Genomic DNA, 27723 nt, shown 5'->3' with positions numbered 1-27723 from the left:
CCACCAGACAAAATTTTCAAAGTGTGAGACATTCGCAAAGTGCATCCGAGAGCGAACTTAGAGGTATGGGTACCAGTTTTAATAGTTGCCGAAACAATAGCGGAGAAGTTTCAGTCGCGGCCCCGCTCCGGTTCCGCACCCGTCCCCGTTCATTAATACGGCTCGGAGCGGCACCATGCTACGTTAACTCGTTCAATTTTCGTAAAAACTGCACCATGTTTTTTTCTAACACAGTACATCCATCAGGATCGAGAATAGCTTGGCTTTAATTTCCGCCTCGATAACATATCGCTTCGAATTAAGAAGATAAAATAACGTTGCGGTCTTAAAAAGCGAAAATTTATTTTATGGGTACTTTCTCCAATAGTTTATTGCTTTGGGTTACTATTTCAGTTGAGCTTTCTATTAACATTCTCCTAGACTTTTATTAGAGGTATATTGTTAGAGAGGAATTGGTAAACTTGAAAAAATATATAAAGCCTTGGGTTGTAATTTTCTTTATATTACAATTTGAATAAAACTGAGATAGTTGTTTTATTATGTATGATAGTGTTTATTTAGGTTAGTGGACGTAGTTAGCATTGAGCGCTATGGCAAACATGAATCGAGCGGCTCTGTAGCAGCGGTTCGTTTCTCATGTCAAGCCCGACCGGCAGCGTCGTTCCTTTCAGTGCTGGGCTGCGCAAACAAACTATCGAACAAACAATTTTACTCCAATTAATGACGTCTCTCTGAAACATTCGTCAGCCTGTATTTGTAGATCGGACGCCGGGAACAATAAAATCCGTTTTCATATCTGCATCTCATCAAATAATGAACGAGTTTACGTCTGATTTGTTTTATAGGTATTACAGTCCGTTATCACATTGGAAATCAATTTATGAGCCTAGGTCTCTTCCATTTATAGCCAATATTTTTCTCGATGGTTGATATATAGCTACTTATTCTGTTGAGATCCTATGTTTATGTTCTTAGTTGAATTCTTGTACATTTATAATAATTTAGGATTAAAGATGTCGTGGTGGCCTAGTGAGCAAAGAACCAACCTCTCGAGTATGAGGGCGTGGGTTCGATTCCAAGTCAGGCAAGTACCAATGCAACTTTTCTAAGTTTGTAAGTACTTTCTAAGTATATCTTGGACACCAATGGCCGATAAAAAGGTGAAGGAAAACATCTTGAGGAAACCTGGACTATATAGTCTGAAATCACCAACCCGCATTGAGCAAGCGTGGTGATTAATGCTCAATCCTTCTCCTTGTGAGAGGAGGCCTGTGCCCAGCAGTGGGACTATAAAAAGGCTGTAACAGTAACAGTTGTAACAGGATTAAAGAATAAATTGTTTAGGATTAAAAAATAAATCGATAAAATCAAATGTATCCAAACTTCCTCTATTACGTGTGCTAGGCCTAGGCACTGATGTTTATTTATTTAACAAAGTCCTGATTTACCACGAATAATGGGTTTAATATATTTTTTTTTCACAAGGTAGCACTCCGCTGTCAATGCAAGCACAGGTGTAATATTACTTATGTAACAAGTACTCGAAACAGACGTTAAGCGCAATAGCAGAATAGGACTCTTCGCCATATACGAAGGGTGCCGAAATGTTGCTCGTCACCGTTCCAGCGCGCAGTATCGCTCCGAGAGCCTGTTGAAATTCAATCCGATTGTCATGATTATTTTCTCTTTTTATGCTCTTTAGACCGACATTTTCGCATACGAAACACCCTTTTAAACTGATTGCTGGACCAGTACAAAATTAATAAACATTAAAATGTTTTAAACGCAACTTGTACTGTAAACCATCATAATTATTTTTCTCTTAATAATAATTCATACTTATGTCCCGAGCCCTAAAAGCGGACACTTCGAAGCTACTTTTTGGGTCATCAACGTCGACGTCATTCATTCCGCAACTGGCTGGTTAAAAGCCATAATTAGTGGTGAACATTATGCAGAAAAATATTTTCTTTCTCTCTTCCATTTGATTTTTGTACTGCTTTTTAGTTTTTTTTTTATTTTTAGTCGCCAATCTGCAAAAGGGGAAAACGGCAAAAAGCTTTGTAATTAGGGAGTTGACTCGACAGCAGCTTAATAACACTCAGACCCAGTTGAAGCCTCTCTGAAATGGATTCTAATCTCCAACTAGTATGACTTCGGGATATTGTGCTTGGAATGGGATGAAGTATTTTAAATATTTCTAGTGCGGGAGGTTCCTGTGAGCTACCTCATGTCTCTGCATGTGTGTGTCGAGTTGAAAACATGTACATTATGTAATGTTGTGTGACATTCAAGTTTCGAGCGCTAGTTTTATTTGATAGTTCTGAAACAGGGTCTTGAATTTCTTTCTCCATTTCTTTTTAGGTACGCTTAGATAAATCCAACCCAGTCAAGCTCAAAATTACAGAAATTCCAGAGGAAAATTCAGTCTAGTTAACTTTCTCTCAAAGATGTTACAAGAATATCTCGAACGCAGGCATTAAGATATTGTCAAACTATTGAAGAAAACCTCAAAACTTTCAACTTCCAATATCTATTTTTGGTATGTGAGAAGTTTTAAACTGCACTACTTCGTTATTTCATTGAGAATTCTAGTGAGCAAACAAGATGTTGTTTACTAAATAATTTTAGAAGATAAACAATCAGAACAAATTGAAACAGTTTGTAGCGAGTAACAGAAAATGAAACAAGCTTACAAGAAAATCGAGATAATCCGTACATGGAGGGAACGGCGTGGCACATGAATAGTACTTGTAGTTAGCTATAAGTGCAATCAAACAGCCCTCAATAAACGGCGGTATTGTTTTGCCGGTTATTGCGATTCCGTTGCCGAGACACGTCCGGAATAAATTAAACTGCAATTTGGGGCCTTTAATATGGAGTGTTGTTCGCGCTATTGGCCCATAGTGGCGTGTGGCAGCGTGGCGATATGAGCGGCATTCGAATGAGTACACAAAGGGGTTCGGCGCCATGCTGCCCATCGGTAATGCAGCCAGGCACATGATTGCAGCGCGACTCTCCAGGGACACCGTTTTGTTACCTGCCTGCGTACCTACGCATCATCGATTTACTGTCAAATTTTCGTTGTACATTTAGAATTTGGCAGAAAGCCGCGCCGTGGAATAGCGGTGCGCGCTGAATGCGATAGTCCTGCTAACAGTACTGAAATGGCTGCGTTCAACGATTTTCAGGTGCCGGCAAAATTTACGTTGCAACCAAACCGAGTTGCTAAACGTTTGAGACACAGTATTAAGTGATTTTACACTTGAATAAATTAAACAGCAGCTTATCTCCATGGTAACTTCGTTTTATTGGAGCACTAAGATTAAGCCTGTTAATGCTTCTAACTCTCGGGGTTTAGCAAAAGCTTGTTTAGTTTGATTGAACACTCCAGCAGAGGTCACCCTAAAGTTATAACTAAAGAACTTCTGTCATTATAGTAGACGATATCGCTTCAACCTAAGTGTTACTTATCTAGTGCACGTGCATGCACGTAAGATATGCAACTAAACTTTGCCCATCTAAGTTGTATCTGGCCAATGAACACTAATTCTGGATACAGCGTAATGAAATTAAAGGGAATAGCAGCCAGTCAAGATATGGTGTGTAGTAATAATCATTGGTGCATAAGCGGGGCACACGGCGCGGTGTTTATTGCGTTCGCAGAGAATTCTATGGCGCCATTAATGCACGTAGTGAGGCGTAAGGTCGAGTTGCTCGCTCAATTTGCGGCATTGCTCTGAGCTACCGTCACATAAACAGAGCCAGGAGCACCTACAGATCCACAATCGTCCCGGTGTTTGTCCGCCCACATTCCTGAGCAGAACACGTAACGGCTCGCAGAATGCATTAGTACTTCCATAAACACCACATCCATTGTGTGCACACGTTAGACGTTTGGAGCCATTTTCAATAGCATTTATACATTCACTTGAACGGCGTACCTGCAGTTCGGTACATACACGGCAGTCGTTCAGCTGATAGCTTCAGTCATTGCCTTGAGGTGTGTGAGCGTATGGCATTTATAAAGTCGCTCCCCAGGCGACACTTCGCTTTAGAGGAGCGCCTGTTTTTGTTCCCGCGGGAGATCGCGATCAGAATTAACGAGACTTTTACCTTCTCGTTGTCTGGTCTTTAACGCAGAGGTAGGCAATTCCTGCTTTTATATAACTCACGTTTAACAATGAAGCTTGCCATGCAGATAAAGAATATATCCACTTATCCTTTGAATGCCATGTATTTGGATTAGAGAGCTTTAAGTTAAGAAGTATCTCTGGTAAAATGTATATTTAAATTAGATAGGGCTCTTAATTTCAAGGCCCAAGAATTACAATTAATCGTATTACCCATTTGCCTTAATGCTAAGATCTACGACAGTTCGCATTTTGTTTGGAACTGGTCCAAATATATATCTATCAGCGGCATTTTTATTATCTTTAATGCGTTCGATGTGCATTTGTATGCTTAACCTCGATTCCTTGAATGGATTTTATAGCATATTAAAAAGCAGAAAAAGTAGTTCCGCTGACAGATCCAGATAATAATGCAGTAGAAGCCAGCTTTACAGGCTTTGGGATGTATAACTCTCGTCAAGTAAATGAAGCATTTGATGTTTCGATCATTAATAATTTCTTAGGGACGTTCTACTTTAAATGATTAATATTGGAGACCTATCAAACGAGAGCCGACACTAGACGTCCCTAGTCCCTAGTTGAGTGTATAATCACTGTGTCCACTGTGTACTTCTCTAATGAGATTCAATCTTAATTATTTTTCAGTGTTCATCGTAAATTTCCCTCTCGAGACTTGCTGAGCCATTCCGTGGTGGAAACATCCTTTTCGAGCTTAATTATTTCCTTTTTTTACTGTGTTCAATATTCGTTCAGATTTTCGTCGAGGAGACATTAAAATTCATAACTCAGCTATTATTACACTCGTCAACATCTGGCGCCACTTTAACGTTATTATCTTTAACTCTTAGAGAAAAACATTAATTAAGAAGTTACTTTTTATGTCACTTTGAAATGTAATAAATTTTTATGGGAGTTGATCAGTTGGGCAGCCAGCAGGTGCTGCATCATGGGTGTTCAGGATGTACTTTACTCTGGTTACGAAATGTATTAGTTTACCTGTGCAATGGTCCACACTTTCCCTGTATTAAGAGTGGTAATTTTACGAGTTTCGCCCTATAACACTTGAGAGTTAGTGGCTATTGTTCTATTCATCGAAGAGGCATTTTATGACGCGGACACACTCGTAACGGTCCGAACGTCTCGGGTTCCGTGTATGCGAGCACGAGATAAATTTACGTTGGTGGTTGACGCCCACAAGCGTCGCCAACTCGTAAAGCAGTTGACGGCGCGGTAACCTCATAAATAAGGTCCGGCGCCCGCCCCGGGAACCCACGCACGCTTGCATGCGCCCCTTGCACAAGTGCACATGCGCTTATGCTCCTACTTATCTATCCCTGCAAAGTGACAAGAATATGAATGGCCAGCAGCTATGTCCTAGACAGAAATATGGCTCTTGCCTCTCCAGTTTATTATTTTAAAGCGTTTTTAAAATAAAAATAAATGTCTTCTCATTTCGCTGCAGAGCAGTTTTTTCGCGCGTAAAATTGTTAGCATACTTTAAGTGGACTGCAATATATGACACTACACAACACAACTGCTTTTGATAGATAATGTAATTCAGTATCATTATTATTCCTGTCTGGATAGCAGATAACAGAGGTAATTAGTGAATTTCACGATATGTATTGTTTCGGGCGCCTGTAAATTTTAATTATTACCTTGTTGGTAAATCAGAACTGCATTGAGGGAAGGCGCTGTCCGTCGATAATAATAATTACCAATTTTCGTTAAATTGCAATGCATCGAATTGGTGTTCGTGTTTTATATTGGTATATTTGGAGAAATATTTCCGTGGACTTTATATACCGGAGGTGAAGTAGCCAGCGCTGCAGAGCGGCGAGTTCTCTCGAGACGTCAGCGGAACATTCGATACTAAATTTCATTTTGCGAAGCGACCGATCCTCAATAGCATCGCGTCACTTTACGGAAATTCTCCTTCCAATCCTCACCTGTTCTACTGTTCTCTACGAAAGATGAAACGAAATTCCACAATATTGTTTTATCAGTTTGATTAACATTGATCTTGTTAGCGCACAAAAGAAAATAATTATATTTAAGCCAATATTTTATTTAATATTCAACACGAAATAAAATGTATAACAGATAGAGGTGCTGTGTTGGAATAACAATAGGATGAAAGAGGAAATGCTGTTGCTTAGGATTCCGCAGAAGAAGTTATTTTTAGAAGGAATTGTATTATACGGAACACTAATCGTGAGCTGGTAGTGACTCGAACCCAGTTTTTTCGCATTCGCCTCCACTCGGATCCGTTTTACATTTTTATTTTACTCCTTTCAGTCTAATTTAATATGCGGCCTCGTAGAAGAAATTGCGAGGATATATTTTTGCGTTTGTTAACTCCACCTTGAATGAAATCAGATTTTACACGTGAAATTTATGGCGAATTTTATTTGACGGGCAGAGAAAGTTTTGGTCTCCCCTATGCGTATTTAAATCACGTACACCGTTGTGTTATTTGTGATGGAATGTCGAATTTGAGTTGTCTTGTATGGAGCAAGTTTAAACGATCGAAAAATAAACAGTACTGCTTCTTCTAATTAAACAACAAAATGTTGCCGGATTAGTGACGTACAAAGCAATTCCACGAGAAATGTATCAGCGTAGGTCACCTAAATTGAATACGATTTCATTAAACCTTGTTTTACGAAAAGAAAAAATCTCATCGTTGCTTGGAATTTAGACAACCGTCTATTGCAAGATTTTTAATTAAATCGACTTTGATCACAGGACTGGAATGTCTCTGGTAAAACGATTAAAACCAGTATAAAACAGTTGCTGTGTAATCTTTCCGCGTAACGTCCCCACGTAACGATTTAATCAAATACTTTTATTATATTTTTTTACCTCAAGGAATTTATTTTGTGTACAAAAAATGGTATTTTGTTTTTATTTCGTACCACTACACGGACTCATATGTTGTGCTTAGTTCAGTTGTGATATTCAAAGTAGAACAAAGTAAAACTCGGTGTCCTCAATCCGCAGCTGTTAGTTTCCAACTAGCTATACTTCTTTTGTATGAACATGCTCGTCTGGAATATAGAATTGGTGGCGATGAGCGCGTCTTCGTTAGAGCAAATATCAATTAAGGTCGCCCGGTCGCTCGGTAGACGCTGCGAGCGTGACCGAGCGTGCCACTGCCCTGCCGACGGCCGGCGTAGCCCACCGACCTACGCGACAGAGCGCGTAGTCTCGTAACGCACCGTAGCTCGTAGCCTCGTAGCCACGCGTAGCACTACAGCACAATATGGCAGCTACATCTTACTCCCAAACTAACTTGGAAATTCGAAACGTGCTATTGCTTAAACAGCCACTTACTTAAACTAAGTCCCACTCTGTAACTCGACCTGTTGTTTACTTATTTATTAATTAAGATTATGTAGGTGGGTGCCATTAGAAACGTACCCACCCTTTCAGTCCCTATGTTTTGCACATCGTATTTGTGGCGGAAATATTAACATCGTTACCGTGACGTGGCTGTTCCCGGAACAAATAATTTTGTGTAATGCACGTTGCGTAACTTCCTGTTTGTTCCTGTAGATTTTAATAAGTCCGTCGATATTGAATAAGGCACAAAATTAATAAGTTTTCAACCGTGAATACCTCACGTCTTTAATTAAACTGTGTAGTTAGTCAGGGTAGTTTGGTTGTTCACTAAAAGTTTTTATTAATATTTTTCATTCTCAGCAAACAGATAAAACCAATCCCGACTATGGTAAATTTAATTAAGCCGTTTTGGACTCATATAGGTACACGTAGGGATATGTTTGGATATTTAAATGAATTATGGAGCCCAAATACACAAACATGGAAACTTTGCCTCCACAAGGAATACGCTATACTGCTTAGTTTACGAGTTCATGAGTATGTTATTCAAGACAAAATTACATTAATATGTATAATCTATGCACACGGTCATAAGACCTGTGGTCATAAGCAGTACAGGTTCGATCCTGTGTAGAAGCGTGGTATCTGGATTAGTCTTTTTTACGTCGGCAAGCGCACCCCTCATTATTTTTAAACAACCGGGGAATGTAACAATATACCCACAGTATACTCGTCTGTCTGTCCAACCTTTCCTGAAAATGCTGCTGTTTTTTTTTTGTAAAAAAATCTCAAATATTTGCGTGACGCAACGTTGCATTTAATTACGGCGTGTTTTATATACCACAGCTCCGGCCGTTTATCCACCCAGCGTCGGGGTTACCGGCCTGTCCGGACGATCGAAGTTTCAAACAAAATCATCGAAGGAACCTTTTTGCTATTTAATATTCAGTAATACAAGTCAAACCAACTTTGAAGGTTTCGGAAATTGTTCGAATTGTAATCTTAGAAAATTATATCCTGATCTTTGATAACAAAAGCGAGTCGCGGGACGTGTCCCGACAATCTACCTGGTCCCGGGGGACCAATTAAAGAGTTTAATTAATCTAAGCAAGGCCCTGTTAGTTGTAAACTCTTAAATGACAGGAGCGCATGTTCCTGCAACCGTTTTGAAACTTGACTAATGGACGAAAACTCTCAGAAGGCGAAAACTAATTTTATTTTCGATATTAAGTTTTGACTAAGTCCCGAAAGTTCTCGAAAGATAAACGATTCTGTTTAAATCTCCAATGTCATCCGACTAAAATGGGGATTATAATGAGATGCGAAATGGGACTAACTTAACCTTACATAATATTTTTGTCGATACCTTAAGTTTTATTACGTCACTATGTCAACTTCTATTAGCCGTGCCTGCTTGAATAAGATTTACTCAAATAAAGAATAAAGTTACTCTACCCATCGCAATTATATTCATATCTTTTCTCTTGCGGGATTATAAGTTCTACAAACTTTAGCACTCCGGGGATTTGAAAAAATCCTTGGCGGAATCCTTCCAAGGAAATTATCTACTGTTTAAGACTGCGATGATTTCGTTAATCTAAATTTAGAACGCGATAGGAATAGCCATACAAATGTCAGCCTGGACACGAAACGGTGTACGCATAGATTTTTACTGAGACCGCCGTGACACATATTAATGGGTCACAAGAAATGTCACAATTACTTACACTCTTGTGTACATTGTACAGTCTGAACGTTAGCTAGTCACGTTATTCTTTCATGAATAAAAACCTTATGTAAATAAGTAAAATACTGGGTACCATCTATCTTCTTATCACTAGTACTTGATAACTTTTTACGACGTCAACGAGTGAAAGGCTCTTTGTACATATTCAGCTTGAATGTACGATCCTACTATTAGGACTAAGGCCTCGGTACTAAGGCTCTAGACGTTGTGGGCCGTAATTCACCACTGGGGCTCAGTGCGGGTTGGTCGACGTCACATAATGTCTTCGAATTCTTAGTCCTAAAACATACTGGATTTCTCGAATAGTTTTTTTTCCTTCGCTTGAAGAGCACTGCTGGTTAGACAAATACGTTTGTACATTCTTTTCTAGTCTTCCAATTTTTTCAGGCAATCAAAAAGTCGTTAGTTTGCGAAAACGAATTTCTTAAACTTTGATCACAAATTAATCAAAATTGACTTTAAATAATAATAACAATTCAGTTTTGTTATTTACGTAAGTAAGTCCTCTCATTCATCATTAATATTTTTAAGTTATGAAGTCTTTTGTAACTGATCCGGATTCATTGCTTCTGAACGTCCCTATAGATTATATTCTTTTTTTGTCCCGCAACCAAAGTGGAAATAGATTAAAAACTCAAATTGAATAATAGTCTACACTGAGACCGAGAGGAGTGGCATAAATCTAGCCGTTTTAAATTGTTTTTATTTTATGTCGCACACTTTTGTTCGTATCTCGAATTCTGCGGGATCATTTTACTTTATTAGTTTCGTACTATTCTGCTACTTTGTTTTACGGCATTTTTTTATTCATATTTTATGAAACTCTTCCACAACGAGGTCGTGTATGATTGTTTTTATACGCTGTAATCGTTTCAAGTGGAAACTTTTCTTAAGAACATCTCTCAGCGTTTGTAATTTATATTTTCTTCTTATTTTTTTGCACCGGAGTAATATTCCGATGTTTTGTCTACCGAACACGATACAATGTTTGTCTATTAATTTATTCTCATGAAAGATTATAGATATTGTTAGTTATGCATACTCATATTGAGAGTCAGGAATTTACATTGCATACATATTTAATTTTTGCACCATGTTTCCGTGGCCCTGAAAGTTAAATCCCTATGGTTTTCTTTAATATTTATGAAGGCTCTGAACGTCCAACGACTTTTAATACTTCGAAAATATTATTATATCCTTGTCATAATCATCAGATTTCACAGAAAAATATTTTATCCCTACCCATTATATAGCGAGTGTTTGTTACAATATCAGAATAATATTTCGTAGCTATTAAAATAAAATTTATCTTTCGGAAAATCAAGCATGTAGGTATTCGGGAAAATTTACAATGAAAGCAAAGATATTGTGCTACATTTCGATGTGAGATAAATTCATTTGAAGCTCGATGATTTATCAGAGGCAGCAGCGGGAGGTCGCGCTCGGCGTCATCGTCGCAGCTTCCTCGCACAGACATATCACCGTGATAAATTGCGAAGAATCTGTGAACGAGGTGAAATTCAAAAATAAAATGCTATAATTTTACAAAATACCACTTTATGTCTACTTACGTGTTGTGTTTCACACGTTAAACTTTACGGGCGAAAGTTCGAGGCAGTGAGGTAGGGCATGCAATACCGGTTAACCGGTTTCGTTTTTACCGGTAAATCGCCCATTTTTGCGAGTTTTAAATTACCGGTAAAAATAACATGAAACCGGTAATTTACCGGTTTTTACGTTTTTCTGATAAAATATAGCAATTGTTCATTTAACGTCAAATCTTTGTTATGTAGCCTGAATATAATGTGATGTTGTATACATTACGTATTGTAAGAGTGTAAAAGTTGCTGTTTTTTAGGAAAGTAAACTTGTGTGTCCTTAACTATCTCTGGGATAGATACAAATCTTCTTTCTCATCTTAATTTATAAAATCTAAACAAATTGTATTCATTCGGTTATTCTGTTTTTCCTCATAGCTGTCAGCCCATACTAGGTACTAATGTAGCTAATGCTTATTTTACCTACTCTATGACCTTACTGAGCAAGGGCTTTACTTCACCACCATGCGGACAGCTCTGAGGACACGGTGGAGCACACAGTCCAGGTGTGCTATGCCTGGAAAAGGTACCGCCGTGTCGTCGTCGAGGCAATAGGCAGCGGCGACCTTTCGCGTCCTTCCCTGGTTCAAGCCATGGTCCGGAGCTAGAGGGAATGGGAAGCCGTCGCTTCCTTCTGCGAAGCAGTCATGCTCGAGAAGGAGACAGCGGAGCGACTGCAAGTAGCACCTCTCATCCCAACCGCTGTAGTGGACCAGGAAGACACCACGGGCGCCAAGGGTCGAGAGACGACTCCCGGACACCTTAGGCGTCGGTCTGTGGGCGGTGAGTTCGTGTGGCTCATCGTTCCACCGTCTGCATAGACAACAGAGCCGTGACACCGGCGCGCGTTGTTCCACGGGCTCCTCAGGGATATGTCAGCAAACCCAGTGGGGCCCAGCAGGGCCAAGGCCTGCCGGGGCCGCGGGATTGTTCGAAAGAGTTACCGCGACCCTGGTCCATAAAACGCCTACTAAAAAACATGGGTTTTAGACAGAAAGAGTCTGTCATTTGATGGTTTACCATAAAAAAGGGCTTTCACTTCAATGAAAATATTTTTTTTACGGTAATTCTTAGCGTTTATCCCGTTTTGTGACGGAGTCGGCTTTCCGTATCTTCCTTCTTCCACTTCGCTCTATCCTCCTGAATAGACATCTTCCTCTTCGAGTTCGCAGATTTTCATGTCATTCATTACGACACTCAACCACCACGGTTTCGGCCTGCCTTTGCGCCTTTGACCGGGTATATTGAGATTGAGTATCGCATTCACACTGCCGATGTCCTCAGGTGTCACTCCTTTTTACATGTATGCATTAATTGCAGCCGTTTCTCTTGCATTTTGTCGGCGACATCGCGTACGGATGGTACTGACATGTTTTTGTTGCGGCCCACGTCACAAAAAACGTTTACCACCTTATAATTTGCATATTTATTTAGTTTTTGCTTTAGGACTACCCAATCTTATTGTTATAATATCACATTTAAAAAAAAAATACAAAAATTACCGTTTTACCGGTTTACCGGTAAAAATATTTTTATTACCGATTTTTTACCGGTAATTTTTGTTTTACCGAAATTGCATGCCCTACAGTGAGGAGAGAAAATTGTAAGTAGTTTCAACTCTAATGTTGTTTTGCATAGGTGAGCAGTCGAGACGTGCTTCCGGAGATGGCGGGCGGTTAGATAGGGCCTTTGAAGATATTTTTATTGAATGTGAGGAGTCGCGTCAGAGTCGGGCCGTACGCCAGCTGCCGATGACGTGGCTCAAGCGCCTATTATGCCGCTCGCCTTTTATTTATGATCGGGTTGAGCGGTGCTTATTACGGCTGCGGGCGCGGACATGTTTCATATGCCAGCCTTGTTTCTGCGTTAGCTGCCTCCTTCACGCTTATTGAGCCGTCTGCGCGAAATTATCATGTTCCTCTACTGTTTTGCAAATTGCTAATGTTGCGTTTATTTATGTAGTGGGTTGAAAGTCTTCACTATTTAATTTTTTCCAATTCATACAGTTGCAGAGCGCGTGTCGACTGATTACTTTCACTCCCACAACTGGGATTAATATGTATAATTTCAAAGTTAATCTGTACACATAAATCACATGTCAAGTTTTGATGATATCTGCCGCCGGGGTTGCACAAGTTTAGGTATACTTATTGTTATTCACGGCGTATCTCGAAACTCTGCAGTGATATGTGTTTCACTAAGCCCCGACATATATTTCGCCGTTTTTGTCTATCACTTGGCAGCAACTTCTCCAATGTTTTCTCATTCGCCCGCAGTCTTCCCTAAAAGTTAGCTCATTCCTGTCTCGGTGGGTGCCTCAGCGAATTACGAACTCGGCACTCAGCCGCCGATGCGTGTAAAATGTCTTTACGACCTCGGTAAATTCCTCGATGTGTGTCACCGGCCGTGTTGCCTACTCGCCCTCACGATTTTTTAATCAATTAGTTGTTAATTGAAAAACTTTCAGTTCAAAGAATGTAACCTAATTCGCCTGCTTACTCTACATATTAAAGTTGCAAATTGCCACAATACGTATTATTGTGTATGATTTTGTGCTGTCGGACACGGAATTGCATTTTGTTTGGAGTTTAATTAGAATGTACGAGAAGCTTTAAACTAAACCAACCGTGGTTACAACCGGCATTCCATTCATCACACAAAGCAAATCGCAAAATTGAAGAAATAATATGATGTCGAGAATTCCGAGTAAACATGTCGATGTAAGTGGTACTCGTACGTAGGATTTAATTTTTAAATCGGTCTTATAACGGACAAACCATTTTTTGCTCGGAATTCAATTGTGCATCAGAACAGAAGAAACTCAACAAACATGTTGAATGCCTGCGTCCGACTAGTGAATGGATATTTTTTGTTCGTTATTGTTGGCTTTAGCTCGGACGCAAAAATACACACCAAATAATGTCGGATTTTTGTGTTTCTAAATTCGTAAATTTTAATTGAAAGCTTCGTAACCTCGTGGAAATCATATTAAAATAAATGTTTCTGACATACTCGATCGCAAGTAAGTTTCCTTATTGTGAATAACTTTTTGTTAAATAAATGAGCCCGTTTTGTTACACACCGGAAATAAATAGGGGAGACTGGGGCTGGTAGTGACAGGGGTAGGTTGTTACAGTGGCAACGGTGGCGAAACAGAGAACGCTATACTGACGTCAGAAAGAGACAAATACTCCCGCCGCGACCGGCTACTACACCGCAAGAGCCAGTGGCGCTAACGTGTTTATGTGAGGAGCACGCGCGTGCTGCCATTAAAATCGCAGGTAAGTAAAATTTTGAATTTTTAGTAATTTTGGTCTAAAACCGATGTTCTATACAAATGGAGATGTCTCTGTCGTGTTATTTACGCACTAATTCTTTTGTTTTGTGATGAATCTACGATTTTACAACTATAGTATGTTTCGTTTTCGCTACATAACCTTAAATGCGCAGTTTTGGTGTCGGGGCTAAAAGTGACATTTGCTCGGGGTAGGTTGTGATTTGTCACAACCTGCCCCATAGTATTTCTTGTTGACTGATATATTTTGTGCTACATAATATAATGTTTTTTTTATAGGATGAGGACGTATAAAAGAAAATCTGAGCGTGGCAACATATCTAAAGATGTATACGAACAAGCAGCAGTTATTTTAGAGGAGGATAAAACTAAAAAAGTTCGCGGCGTTGCAAAAGACTTTGGATTGTGCCATATGTCACTAACAAGATTTTTAAAGAAAAGAAAAGAAGCAAAAGAAAAAGGTACACCTTTGGAATCTGTCACAATGGGGTATAAGAAAAATAGACAAGTTTTCAACGATAAACAAGAGGCCGTTTTGGTGAGTTATTTAATTAAATGCAGCCAGATTTACTACGGATTGACGCCAAAGGATGTCAGGCAACTGGCATTTGAATGTGCACTTAAGCACAACTTTGTAACGCCTCAATCGTGGCTTGATAATAAGGAAGCAGGAGTTGATTGGCTGACAGCATTTCTTAAACGTAATCCGTCGTTATCCATAAGATCACCAGAGGCTACTAGCTTGAGCAGAGCCACATCATTTAACAAAACGAATATTGATAATTTCTTTTCTAAACTGGCCGATGTGTTGGACAGATACAAATTTCCTTCGTCACGAATATGGAATGTTGACGAGACAGGTGTGACGACTGTACTGAAACCCAGAAAAATTTTGGCTCCAAAAGGGTCTAAACAAGTTGCTTCCATTACATCGGCAGAGCGAGGAACACTCGTGACTGTCTGCGTAGCAGTTAATGCAGTTGGCAACTCGGTGCCATGTATGTTCGTCTTCCCACGAATTAAATATAGGGACTATTTTGTTCGCGATGGACCTCCAGGTTGTATTGGCGCAGGAAACTCAAGCGGCTGGATGACAGGGCTGGAATTCCGAGTTTTTATGAAACATTTCATAGGTAATGTGAAACCTTCCGCAACCGACCCTGTGCTCTTATTATTGGACAACCACACTTCACACTTGGACATTGAGGTTGTCGAAACAGCTAAAGAAAACAATGTGGTGTTGCTGTCCTTCCCACCACATTGTTCACATAAGCTCCAACCTCTGGACGTGGGAGTCTACGGACCGTTCAAAAATTACTGTGCCAGTCAACAAGATGCTTGGCTGAGAAACAATCCTGGCAAGACAATGTCTATTCACGATATTCCATCGATAGTGAATAAAGCTTTACCATCGGCATTGAATCCAGCGAACATTATCAATGGATTTAAAAAGACTGGTATTGCGCCATTTAATAAAGATGTTTTTCAGGATGATGACTTCTTGTCTGCTTTTGTGACGGATAGACCAATCCTCGGACATTCCGATGATACACCAATAGACGAAATGACTAACTCAAACATCGAAAATATCCCTCATACCACAACACTGAACACAGAGGTTGAAATTTCACCTCCACCCCCTCCCCAGTCTCCTACAGAAAGTGCCATGGCAGAACGCGAATACTCCATTTATACTAACCCAGTTGCTGGTTGTAGCAAGGATATAATGCCCAATGAAAATGCCTTTTCTCCCGAGATTGTTCGGCCTTATCCAAAAGCCGCTGCGAGAACAAACAAAATAAAACGAAAAACTCGGAAATCAGCTGTTTTAACAGACACTCCCGAAAAAACTGCGTTGGCGCTGGAACAGAGTAAGAAGAAGGAAAATAAACCTAAAAGTGGAAAGTCTACCAAAGGGCAAAAAACAGGAAAGAAAAATGACCAAGGAAATACCAGTAAAGGAAAGAAAATAAAGGGAACAGGAAAGCTTTCTGTACAGAGAAAGGTATTACACGAAAGTGATGAAGAAAGCGAAGAAGACGGTTATTTTGTCTGATTTGTTGTGATCCTTTGATCCAAAAAATCTGGTGAGGAATGGGTAGAATGTGTTGTTTGTAAGAATTGGTCACATGTGAAATGTGTTAGGGTAATATTGTACATTATGTATGTTTGAATTGTGAAAGTGACTGTTCAGACTACAGTGACTGAACTCTGATCTGTTAAGTTTTTCTTTAAGAATCTGATTTTTTTAAGAAAGGTTAATTTTGGTATTTTTATTAATGAGTCATAATACTATTCGTTTTGTTTATTTATACTTATGTTTTGTTAAATACAGAAGTTTATAAGTTTATAGGTCAGAAATTATTCATAAATATTATTTTCACGAGGTGTAAAACCAAAAAAAAAATTGATTTAAATTTTAGAATATAACATGTTTTTGTGTCCACGAGGAATAAGACTGCTTTAAGCATTATTACTATTGTCATTTAAATTAAGTAAGAACTTAATTGTGATAATTATTTCTAATAAAAACTCTTGTAATACGCTTGTGTTTTGTTGTAACTACTTACCCTTGTAGTGTCACAACCAGCCCCAAGGGGTTGAAAGTGACACGTCTCTTTTTTTAGAATTCATTGATTTGTGTCGTTTCTATTTATCTCTTACATAAAATTCATTTTAAATTAAAATCTTGAATAGTTACTTAATCAAACAAACCTGTATTCAAGTAAAACAATCAAATCAATAAAAAATTATAACACTTTGAAATAAAAATGTCACAACCGGCCCCAGTCTCCCCTAATGTTTGTTTTGAACTCTCTCTAGCTTTGACATTGATTTTAAGCCCCTGTTTCTATGTCGACGAGAAAATTCTCAAAAAATGGCCGCTCCTCAGCTGTCTGTTTAAATATTTAATTACGCGGCCCCCGTCATTTGGGAACTGTGTAGCTTTCTATCACAGTAAAAGTACTTTGAGTTGTCCGAACATTTATAGATTTCCCCAAACGTAGCAACATAGTAACATGCATGTTTTATGAAAATAGCAGCTCAGTGCCCTTCTGTCCATCACTATCGGGGAAAACATCCGTAAACACTGCACAACTCGTAAATACCCCAATGTCTGCCATTGACAATTTTGATATTGGATAAATTAAAAGGATTTGGGCCAGGCACGTTATGTCAAATCTAAATAACATTATATTATTATTTATTCAGGGTTATTAGAATAAATGATTTATTCAAATATTGGCATAAACGTTTACATGACAGTATACTTTGATCGTTTCTTAATTAATATAGTCATTTGTTACAACTAATTGCGAGAAATAAATGGTTTGTGATAATTATTTTCATTTTCCCAAGGAACAAGCGCAGTGAGAAATACATAAAGATTTAGTAGAGAGCGCGATGAGTAGGTATACTAGAGACTCTTTACTCCATTAGACATCAGGCTGGCAGTGACTGGCGACGGGAAACGGCCGTCGTCGGCATAACAAGGTTAACATCTTGCAATTCTATCAGTCTTATGTAATAACGTTATCAAGCTACTTCCTGCCGCCTCCTACCAACAATGTACACAACGACCAGCATGTAAACATTAATTAAAGTTTTCGGCAATTAGTGACACCAGCATCCCACTGACAAGAGAAAAACTTAGCTGTGAAACTGCCTTACCAGATAATTTGATAACAAACTTGGAAACTTAATTACATGTTATATTGTTGTAGAGTGTTCGAACGTTCTGGAAAATTTGGTGTTTAACCACAATTTACATGACAGTGAATGATGTTAGTATAAATTAATAACGCAAGCTACATACATATACTTGAGACTATGTATCTAGTTCATCTAGTAATTGAGATAGTTACTTCTGAGAACTAGAACTCAGCTCCTTTTTCCATCTGATATTTCTCAGTAGTAGTTTAGAATCTGGATAATCTGGCTGAACGGGAGGTGTATGTGTATTTCAAATACTACCAGCAGTATTTCTGCAATTAGCACTTCCAAGAATGTAAAAGGTTCTGCGATGTGTGTGAACGTTGGTTTTACCAACACGGCGACGTATCATTATTTGTCCAAAACATTATTCCCTTTTTTTCTGTCCTCCGTGACATGAAAAAGTGGGTCTAGGAAGAAAAGTGTGCCAAGACTGTAAGCGTTGGCGTTAAGTATTCTTCGCGATCTCCGCAACAGACTTGGCGTGATGATAATTAGGCAGAGCGTGGACACAAACAAAAAGTTGTTTATTATTATGTTCCTTTTTGTTTTGATTAAGTAAGATCTTAATTATTTATCCCAATAGGGGATCTACCAGGAAAATCTTTAAGGGTTCAATAAAAAAACAGCATCTTTATTTGTCTATGGGAAAAAAGTACAAAAATGTTGAGGGTCTTAAGATCGTTGCTGAAATCGCGTTGGTGCATTCCGAGAAGTCATGTATGTATAATAATTTTCTCCTCCCACCTGGTAATTTTAAGGTTAAGATATGTTGCTAGATTTACATATGCATACAGCAAGACGTATCTTGAATTCATCTTACGAACAGAGCGGTGAAACAGTACCTAATGCTTGCTTTAGTTTCACGAACCTTATTCACGGGTGACATAATTAGTGCATTTATATCTGATTGAGGAGCGGTTGCAGTGCAATAGCGCCTTCGGAAAGCTGTGCACGGTAATACAAAAGGGGTTAAGATGTATCAGCTGAAATATAAAGGGTAGATGAGTCAGTGGTTCCGGCGCGCGTCGAGCGGGCACCGAGCCACGGATCCGGCGGCGTTTCTTTCGAGCTCGTTAACGAAACAATAAATAATGATTTGGACGTCTCCAGCATTGCAGGCTATTGTGCGGCCATCATATTTTCCGTCGGGCCGTCGGCATCAGGTCGTTGACGTGACGTCACAGCTTCCTAACCGTCGATTTGTTCATGTTATATGCGAACCGCGCTGTATTTCCGCCTTTTTTCTCGTATTTTATTACTTTTACTAGCTTATACGAAATCAAAGACGAAAGGCACTACCGTCGTCAAACATTGGCACCATGTTTGACGATACAACTTTCCGCCTCGCTACTTGTTTACGTATAGGAGCACCGTGCTGCTCCCCTCATCGCTGCCACTGTGGTGAGGCTGTCACCAGCCTCGGACACCACGGCCTGTCATGCAGCCGCAGTGCGGGCCGTATTGCGCGGCATGCAAACATAAATGACATTATCCGTCGAGCTCTTGTTGCCGTCGGGGTACCAGCTGTATTAGAACCAAACGGCCTGGCACGCGACGACGGTAAGAGACCAGACGGCATGTCGTTATTCCCTTGGAAGATGGGTAGGCCTTTAGTATGGGACGCAACCTGTGTCGATACTCTTGCGCCATCACACCTTCCAAGTTCTGCGTGCTGTGCTGCTGCTGCCGCTGCGGCTGCGGAGAACCTCAAGCGGCGGAAATATAGTGGCCTTGTCGGAAACTATATTTTCGAACCGTTTGGGGTTGAAACCCTCGGGTCGTGGGGTCCGAATGCCCACATTCTATTTAAAGATCTTTCTAGGCGGCTGGTTGACGCTTCTCGTGACCAGAAGGCTGGCTATTACCTCGGACAAAGAATCAGCATGGCGATCCAACGAGGTAATGCTGCCAGCCTCTTGGGCACGCTCCCAGTTGACAGCGATGGGGACGAATTTTTTGACGCTTTTTAGTTGTTTGTTTTACTAGGATAGTTTTTGATTTTTATTGTAAATATGTATTGTAAATTGTATGTAAATAAGACGAAAGTTGTAATTTCAATTTGTTTGTTACAGGTAAGCTGAATATTTTTAGAAGTTCAAAACTTATTTACTCCGTCTCAAAGGTAAGAGGTTGTGTGATATTATTAGCGTAATATAATTTTGAATCCGGTCCCTAAAATTCATCATTTTGGTGTTTAAAAAGTAAATAAAGTTGGCTTCAACATAGAAAAATAAATGAGGTCTCTTTAGAGATAATTAAAGGGACTAAACAAGCCTTAAATTTATTTCAGTAACACGTTTGAGTATTATACTGTGTCTACCTGTAAATGAGCTTATTGTTCTTTAAATACCTAACTCCTATACTTGAATGGAGTGTTTTTGTTTGTCATAAATTAGGTAACCAACACCGACGCAGTTCTAGGTAATATATTGCTATGAACGCTCTTCGTTAAGGGAATCTTGTTATTGTGACAAGTCATAAAACTGATATATGGGTCGAAATAACCATAAAAAATCAATGGACGCCTAAAAATTGGGTGCGACGTGACCGGAAGATTGTTGCCAATTTATTTCTAACAATAGACAGTTAGAGTTAAATTTTCCGCAAACCCGTCACTTCTGAAGGAGATGAAGTGTTTGTAAAACAGCCCTTTTTCAGTTTACAGTCCTTTTCAGTGCACAGAATTGCTTAATTTTATTTTAGGTTTTGTAGAAAGATTTTATGTTGATGGTAAATATAACTAGCTATTACGCTCACGTTGTAAAAGGTTGGTTTAGAAAATGGTTCGGTAAACACATTTTAAAAGAGTTCGAGACAAATAAGTTACATTTCTGATATATCTATGTTCAGCGTATATATTTAGGCTTTGTTCGATAGTTAGTACACTGTTTCATATGTAAGAGAGAAGGTTCAGTACATGGCCGTGTGTGACCTTCCACAGCGAGGCGCAAACTTGTGAAATGAAATTACACACCCCAACTAAAATTAATTTGGAAGTAGGTAATACAATAGCAAGAAAACTCCATTCTTCGCAAACTTTATTTTTTAACCAATAAATACCTACATAGTACCTGTACGTAGCTACGTCACTTCATAAGAATTTTCTGTGAAACGTTATAAATGTTCCAAACTTCGGAAAATTCTCCAATACGTGCGAGGATTTTAGCTTCGAGAAATAATCTAATTAAAAACTCTGTGAAATGTGATGAAATGTTTCTACTTTTTTCTGAAAGTTGAAGCATAAAGCTTTACTCGTTTCATTCAACGTTTATTTAACCGAGGGTACTATAGAATAAAGAGATTTCGGAATGGCAGAAACAATTGTTTTTGTTTCGACTTTGTATAGGCTTCGGATTGGATATCGCATTGTGTGCTATACAAACAAGACACCTGAGGCAGCGGACGGAGCATATCGGAGCGTATCATTCTGCGCTGAAAGCACTGCAAGGAGCGTCCGGCGCCGCAAAAAGCGTAAAGCGTATTGTTTTCGTTGGTGGAGAAACGTCCAGCCCTGTCAGGCGACGCTCGGGTCTAATGGACCGCTATTTACTTTGACTGAAGCCTTTTACGATGAAAACAATACAAAATTTGAAGTACACACGCTCTGCGGCGATTACTAATTTCAGCTGCAACGTTAACCGACACGAGAATATAAACTTGTATCTCTCTCATTTCGTATTATATGAGTATACTCTCGTAATTAGAACGATAACATTTTCGGGATTTTACTATCGTCATTGTGTCTGATTAAAACGATGCATATACAAAGATTGTGGTGACTTATCCCTGGGCGTTGTTTTCATATCTTCAATGGAAAGATTGCCATAGGGTTTTCCTTTTGTGATGTTTTTGATTTGATTACCAACATGTATGAAAGACTATAGAGCTTCATATAATAACATTACGCGGAAGATACTGCGGTTGTTTAATATGTCGAGTAGTAGTCGTGTGTAACCTTAACGTTGTTTTCTTTGTAAATACTTAAGACCCACGTAAGTCTCCTCAACAGTGATATTTTCTGAGAGTCGTGCTTAGTTCAGTGTAAGTAACATTATGACTACAATAGTGAGGATTTAAATCATAATATTGCACGGAACAATACGCTCGCATTTTGCTTATTCAGAACTTAGTCCCATCAAAATGCATAGGATATGTGCCAGGAAGTCGGTGGTAAAACTTTGATATCTAATACAGACTAGGTTCTCTTTGGCAGGACTAGTATTTTCTTAGCAGACTCGAAGAAAATTGCCTTAACTTATTATCTCTTATCACGATGGTGCATAAAGATTAGTTTAGTGTTTCCGCTGCATTTCTACAAAGAAACACGTCTTGTATTATAAGGTACGTAAGATTCTCGAGTGAAAATATAACTAAGTATTCTACCGTTTCATAGTCTTGTGCCAAGATGTAGGTAGTTAGCTCGAAGCAATCGGTCGACCGCTATCGGGTGGTTCTTTTATGTTATGCAAGTTTATAATTTTATGCAAAGTTACACCCGCCCTGACCTCACCAACTATTAGAAAAACTGGGTTTCCCTATTATGTGTTGTTAGGTTTACGTTAGAGCAGAAACGAGTAGCAGGAATATTAATTCTGCTTAGGCTATTATTATTATCATATGAAGCGTCTTTAAGCACCCACGCAATAGATGGAGACCTTTTATAAGCTCCACGGATAAAGTCACAAACTACGTAATAAACATACCTAAATAACTTACTTAGGTGTAAGTCAGTAGTACCTATGGCCAAATAACTACCAACAGCCGCTTGCATACATATTAGTAGCACCTGTATCTCACTTGCTCCCTAACTTTACATATAAAAAGGAAAGTTGTAGTTTTTGTTTTATTCATATACGTTGGTAAATTGACTTACACAGTCCCGAACGTGAGGTCGACTTCTTTAAAAAACTTAGTTCGTGGGTTCATAGGGTTGGGACACAGCCCGATGGCCGCAGCTGACTTAATCCGGGTTGCGGACAATCCATCCTTGGCACAGGCGACAAGTGACGTATGTAGGTTGTAAATACGTCGCAATCACGGTTGCTGACGGTATAATTAAACCCTAAATAATGGAAGCTATCGTTTAATCTGGCACTCTAGACCAGTAGTCAATACTTGTCCATTTTTGTGGCTCAGCGCGGTTCAAGCAAATTGAAAAATAAAATTCCCAATTTGCTGTGAAAAATATTTCGTAAGCTTTCATAGTAATGAGCGAAGTTAAGGGTACGAGTGCAATTAGGCTTGTAACTAAACTTGTAACTTGTCACAGAATAAAGACGTAGTAAAATGTGGAAGCTAGTCTAACGCTGCGAGTGCTGGTATGATCATTTGTTGTAAGCGTAATTTAAATATTAAGTACATACTCAAAAATTTTAATTAAAAACGTGAGACTTGAGTGCGTAGGGCAGCGCGTGTGGCGTTTTATGCGCGTGGCGGGCGTGCGCCGAGCGGAGCGACCAGTGGCCCGATAGCCCGCGCCGCGACAACCCGCCTCGCCAGCCGCGTCGCTTTCCCACAACTTCGAGCCGCCCGCCTTCTGCCGCGAGTTTCTCAAACAAAACAAATGGATACTGGATTAATGAGGATCGTACAGTGAAATATCGCAGTGACCATTGTGTTTTTTTTGTGTGTGATTTGAATAATCTAAAGTAGGTAAAATATGAGCTACATTGGAATTTCATTCGGTGTTTTGTGAAAAGCCATAATTCTGGTAAACAAAATAATTGGGTGACATGCATGTTGATTATTGATAAATTCTGTTATGGACGTATGAATAATTATCTGATTATTTCTTTATAGGATTCGATACAAAAACGAGTCTAAATATTAATATCAAAAAGAGGAAAGACATTTTCATAAAGATTTTATGAAAACTTTTATTAAAGTAGAAGCCCACTGAACTGGAAACCTAATAAATTTGCTATTAGATAGTTTAAGAAGGAGGTATCTACTTTTCTTTGAAGTAGCTTAGAGAGAGCATTGAGACATTAGGCCAGCAAAAACCCGTGCTCTAGCGCGGTGTCGCGGCGCTGGCTTAAGCTGTGCCGTGTATTATATTAATAGCGTTACATATGTTGTGGCAATTTGGGTACCGAACTAGCAATGCATATCTGTTAGTTAAACCTAAGCTTAAGATATTCCCCGGGACAGGTGATTGGCACGCCCGCCTCACTAACCACAATCCCTCTTGTTTATCACTCCTGACCTACATACTAAATACTGTGATTAAGAAGTTTCCTAAGCTATAATTTTGTCAAGGAAACTGGGTCGTGTGACATACTAATGTATGTATCGCACGAAATATATGATTCTCGTAAAAGACGCCTTGCGGCCACTTAATAGTTGCCAAAACAAAGAGAGAGTTTCGCTCAAGTAGAGGAAAAACTTAACAATGAGCTTACAGGTCCAAGTAATGGCTGTGGAGAAGGCGATGCCCATTAAATGAATAAATTCAAAGGAGATTTATTACGTACTTGACAATATTAAAGCTGACTTTTTATTTTCTCGATAAGGTTTCCCTAAGCGAATCAGTAAAAAGTGCTTAATTTTTTAAAGCAACAGTAGTCAGGTTGTATGAATTTTTATTCCATACCTTGCTAAATATTCAACACTAGATACTAGTAGTTATGTTCAAGGATTAAATTGATATTTTCAATTGATAACTTAATAACTTAGGTATACAAGCTTACATACTGAATTATCAACCTATATACTTGCCTATGACTGGACAGACGCCCTTACGAATGAACCTACAAAGAAATCACAAACATTAATCACCACGCTTGCTCAAGGTAGATTGGTAACTTAAGCCCTTTTTTGTGTAAATCCAAGTTTCCTCGAGATGTTTTTCTCTGCTGTAAGTTAGCGGAGTCTTCATGAACTTAAAAAGTACACATTAGTTTGTCTGATCCGTATCTGACTGTCAAGTTGCAAAGCCGTGTCTTTTTGATGAGAATCGATGGTACATGCTCCCTGCAATTAGCTTCGGGGAAATAATGTACGTAACTTATATCTCAACCTTCTAGTTTAAAGCCTTTGAAAGCGTATTCGTAGTTTGATAGCTCATTGATTACTACTACACATAAGAGTACATAGAAACAAATAGGTGTTTCTATCCGATTCAATGGTTTACAAAAAATCCGAGTTATAAAGCGGTAAAAGCGAAGGAGTAAGCTAATCAAATAACTCTAAAGTACGAAGTGATTTACTTTACATAAATGCATTTCTAAAATCACATTTCTTGGACAACCAGTAATAATTAATGCAGCCTTGAAAGAAAATGTTCCGGCTTCAACTTAAATTTTCAAATTGTTATTTAATAAAGAAATCCCAAAATGAGGTACTAATTTGAATAAAGTGCCAAAGAACAAGAAATTACCATTTTCAACTTTAATTCTTAGAGGAAGCGCCACGAAACGCCTGCAAATGACTGTCCGAAGTTATACAAGTTTTGCGTTCTTTGTTATCGCTTCCAAATAGTAAACCTGCATTTTCTTTACTTTATAACGAATTCTTTTCAAAAGTAACTAAATTAAAAATTTCTAGAAAAGTATTTTCATGCGAATGTCGCCGTTACATTCTTTCGCTTCTAAACATTCCTTAGGTATAAAAGATTATTCCGCGTGAATAAATAGCTATTGGAAAGTAGAATTTTTAAGAGTCTTTCGGTTTTCTTGAAACGTGCCCATGGAAAAAACCGAATCATTTTCATTCGAGTGTACCGGCATTACTTCGTCAGCGCAGCTGAACAATGGTACATCTTGTTACGCTGATTTGTATCGTACAACCTGACTAATTTATTTAAACTCAGAATTGGATTTCGGGCTTTGTACGTAGTAGCATTTGTAGTTCCAAGTCCGGGGAGCACACACTGCGGTACATAGTTTAGCAAACGTGTTCAATTCAACAAACACGCTTCACAAAAGCAATAGTTGTCGACGTGTTCCACAGGCATCGCCGGCCGAACTTACCCACGTCTTGATATAACATGTTTAACCTGATTCCGACCGAAAGACTTCAAAGCCGTATTCAAGACCGTGCCGTTCATCGTACTTATAATGTCCACCGCTAATGGCGATTAGTATTCTTGCTTCGTAGTACACGGGTAAACTTGTGTCCCTAAACGTCAAATATGGAGGTAAAATACAATTTTGTGAGGATTACGTAGTATCCAGGACAGGTTACCTGACTCCATTCAAAGCTTTTTCGCTGTCAGCATCCATTTGGTGGTCTGAACAGGACCCCGGCTGTAGACACATATTGTTTGGGCTTGCTCGTACGTGGCATGAAATACTAAATGTGGCCAACTAGATAAGTAAAAGTTTATGTAGCAGATATATCCATGTTATGTATTGCCAACATTCTGTACAAGTAAGCACGTCTTAAATAAAATTACGTCACACTAACTTATTAAGTGGTTTGTTGCTTTTGTTCTCAAATAGTTTACTTTTTATTTATTTTTGATAAAGTTTTGAGCATTTGCTACTTAATCTTTACAATTTCATGACAGGTTATAAAACTTTTATGCTGATATAGAATTTCTAGGGCATATAACAGGGATGGGGTTTCATGTTTGCTATATTGAAAATACTATGGTTTCGAATACATTTGTAATGAAAAATATTTTTTGTACAAGGACATGGAGGAAAAATATCATATTAAATGAGCTGGGACTGGTTAGTAATGGTAATAATATAAAAATGCTAACTTCCCCGTGAGCTTTAATGATGTAAATAAGAGACGCGTAAACATCATACAACTGAGTTAATAAACCGAGAACCTAAACACAGGAATGTGTTTATTAATATAGTATTGTGTTTCGTATGAAATAAGTAATTACATTTTATATATGATCCGGTTACTGTTTGTATATATCAGTCGTACCTTGCATTAAGGTTCGTATTATTATAAAATTAACAAACCAATGAAATTGAATACAATTTGTTAGAAAGCACGGAAACTAAGGAAATGTTGAGTTCGAATAACAAAATAACTTTATGAACAAATTCACCAAAACGGTTTAAAGCCGAGTCATTTGGCACGTTTCTATACATATAATACTTTCTATTAAACTACGGTTTTGTAAATAACAAAGTTTTAATAGTTTCAGTATTCTGAAATTGGGTCATTTATTATTAAATGTTTTAAGTGCAAAAACGAGTTAATGTTAATAATAAATACAAGGTATGGAGCGAGTGGCTGTTCAGGTTTAGCAGCTAATGTCGGTATTATGTCTATAAGACGAGAATAAGTCCGATGTTTGTGTGGTAGCTACCTTAATAACTCGTTTATAATTCACAAGAAACACGTACAAACATTAGCGAAGAAAGCTCTTTTCCTGGCGCTTAATTAAAAGTATCGACAAGGATCAGTGTTCCGTTGATTGGTAGTTTGTTTGACTTGGAAACTGATTGATTGGTTCGCTAATAAAGCTATTGAGAGTACATTTATGGCCGACACTCGTATCCAGCGCGCCAGCTAATAGGATTCGCGGCCGACATTAATAGCCATTTGTCATCCGTCATACGAGTCACACGTGATTACTTAATTACGTATTTATTAATTACATTCGATACTGATCCGATATAATCGATTCATTCCACTTTTACAAAACTTTGTTAGTAGTAGCGTTCCGGAATTTAGTTTGCTGTTCGTTAGTTTGAGAATTGGGTATTTAGGGTGATATTGTTTTAGGCGTTTTTTAGATCGTCGTTGTGCACCGAACAGATACAGAGTGCGGAGAAATAGGTTCTCTTCACAGAGCTGGCTTTAAACAACGCTTATTTGAGGATCCTGTTTTTTTGTTATCAATACTCTTTAACCAACGACGTTGTTTGTATGCAAATTAATAATGCAGCAGTTTTTATGAAGTACTCCCGGGAGAGCTTA

General features: G+C 38.7%; 2 protein-coding genes across 9 annotated transcripts in view; both read left to right on the top strand.

The window, feature by feature from the left end:
• LOC126053490 (neural-cadherin) overlaps positions 1–27723 on the top strand; it is a 254021-nt gene that overhangs the window by 90030 nt on the left and 136268 nt on the right. The window contains exon 1 of one of the 8 annotated variants that reach the window (XM_049852453.2): positions 23306–23483. The exons of the other annotated variants lie outside the window; for them this stretch is intronic. The gene's annotated coding sequence lies outside the window, so the exon portion shown is untranslated. Of the gene's footprint in view, positions 1–23305; positions 23484–27723 lie in introns of those variants that run through there. 8 annotated transcript variants of the gene reach the window in all.
• LOC135116582 (uncharacterized) lies at positions 13964–16174 on the top strand. Its single transcript, XM_064035058.1, has 2 exons — positions 13964–14104; positions 14398–16174. The coding sequence occupies exon 2, from the start codon at positions 14399–14401 to the stop codon at positions 16172–16174; it is 1776 nt and encodes a 591-aa protein (XP_063891128.1). The 5' UTR covers positions 13964–14104; position 14398.

This window comes from Helicoverpa armigera, chromosome 6, assembly GCF_030705265.1.
Source record: "Helicoverpa armigera isolate CAAS_96S chromosome 6, ASM3070526v1, whole genome shotgun sequence".
Classification (NCBI taxonomy): domain Eukaryota; kingdom Metazoa; phylum Arthropoda; class Insecta; order Lepidoptera; family Noctuidae; genus Helicoverpa; species Helicoverpa armigera.
The sequence above is the reverse complement of the archived record's forward strand: the minus strand, read 5'-3'. Positions and strand labels throughout refer to the sequence as shown.

What these genes read in the sequence shown, in the direction of transcription:
- LOC135116582 (XM_064035058.1), top strand. Translation starts at nt 14,399, where the DNA reads ATGAGGACGTATAAAAGAAAATCTGAGCGTGGCAACATATCTAAAGAT.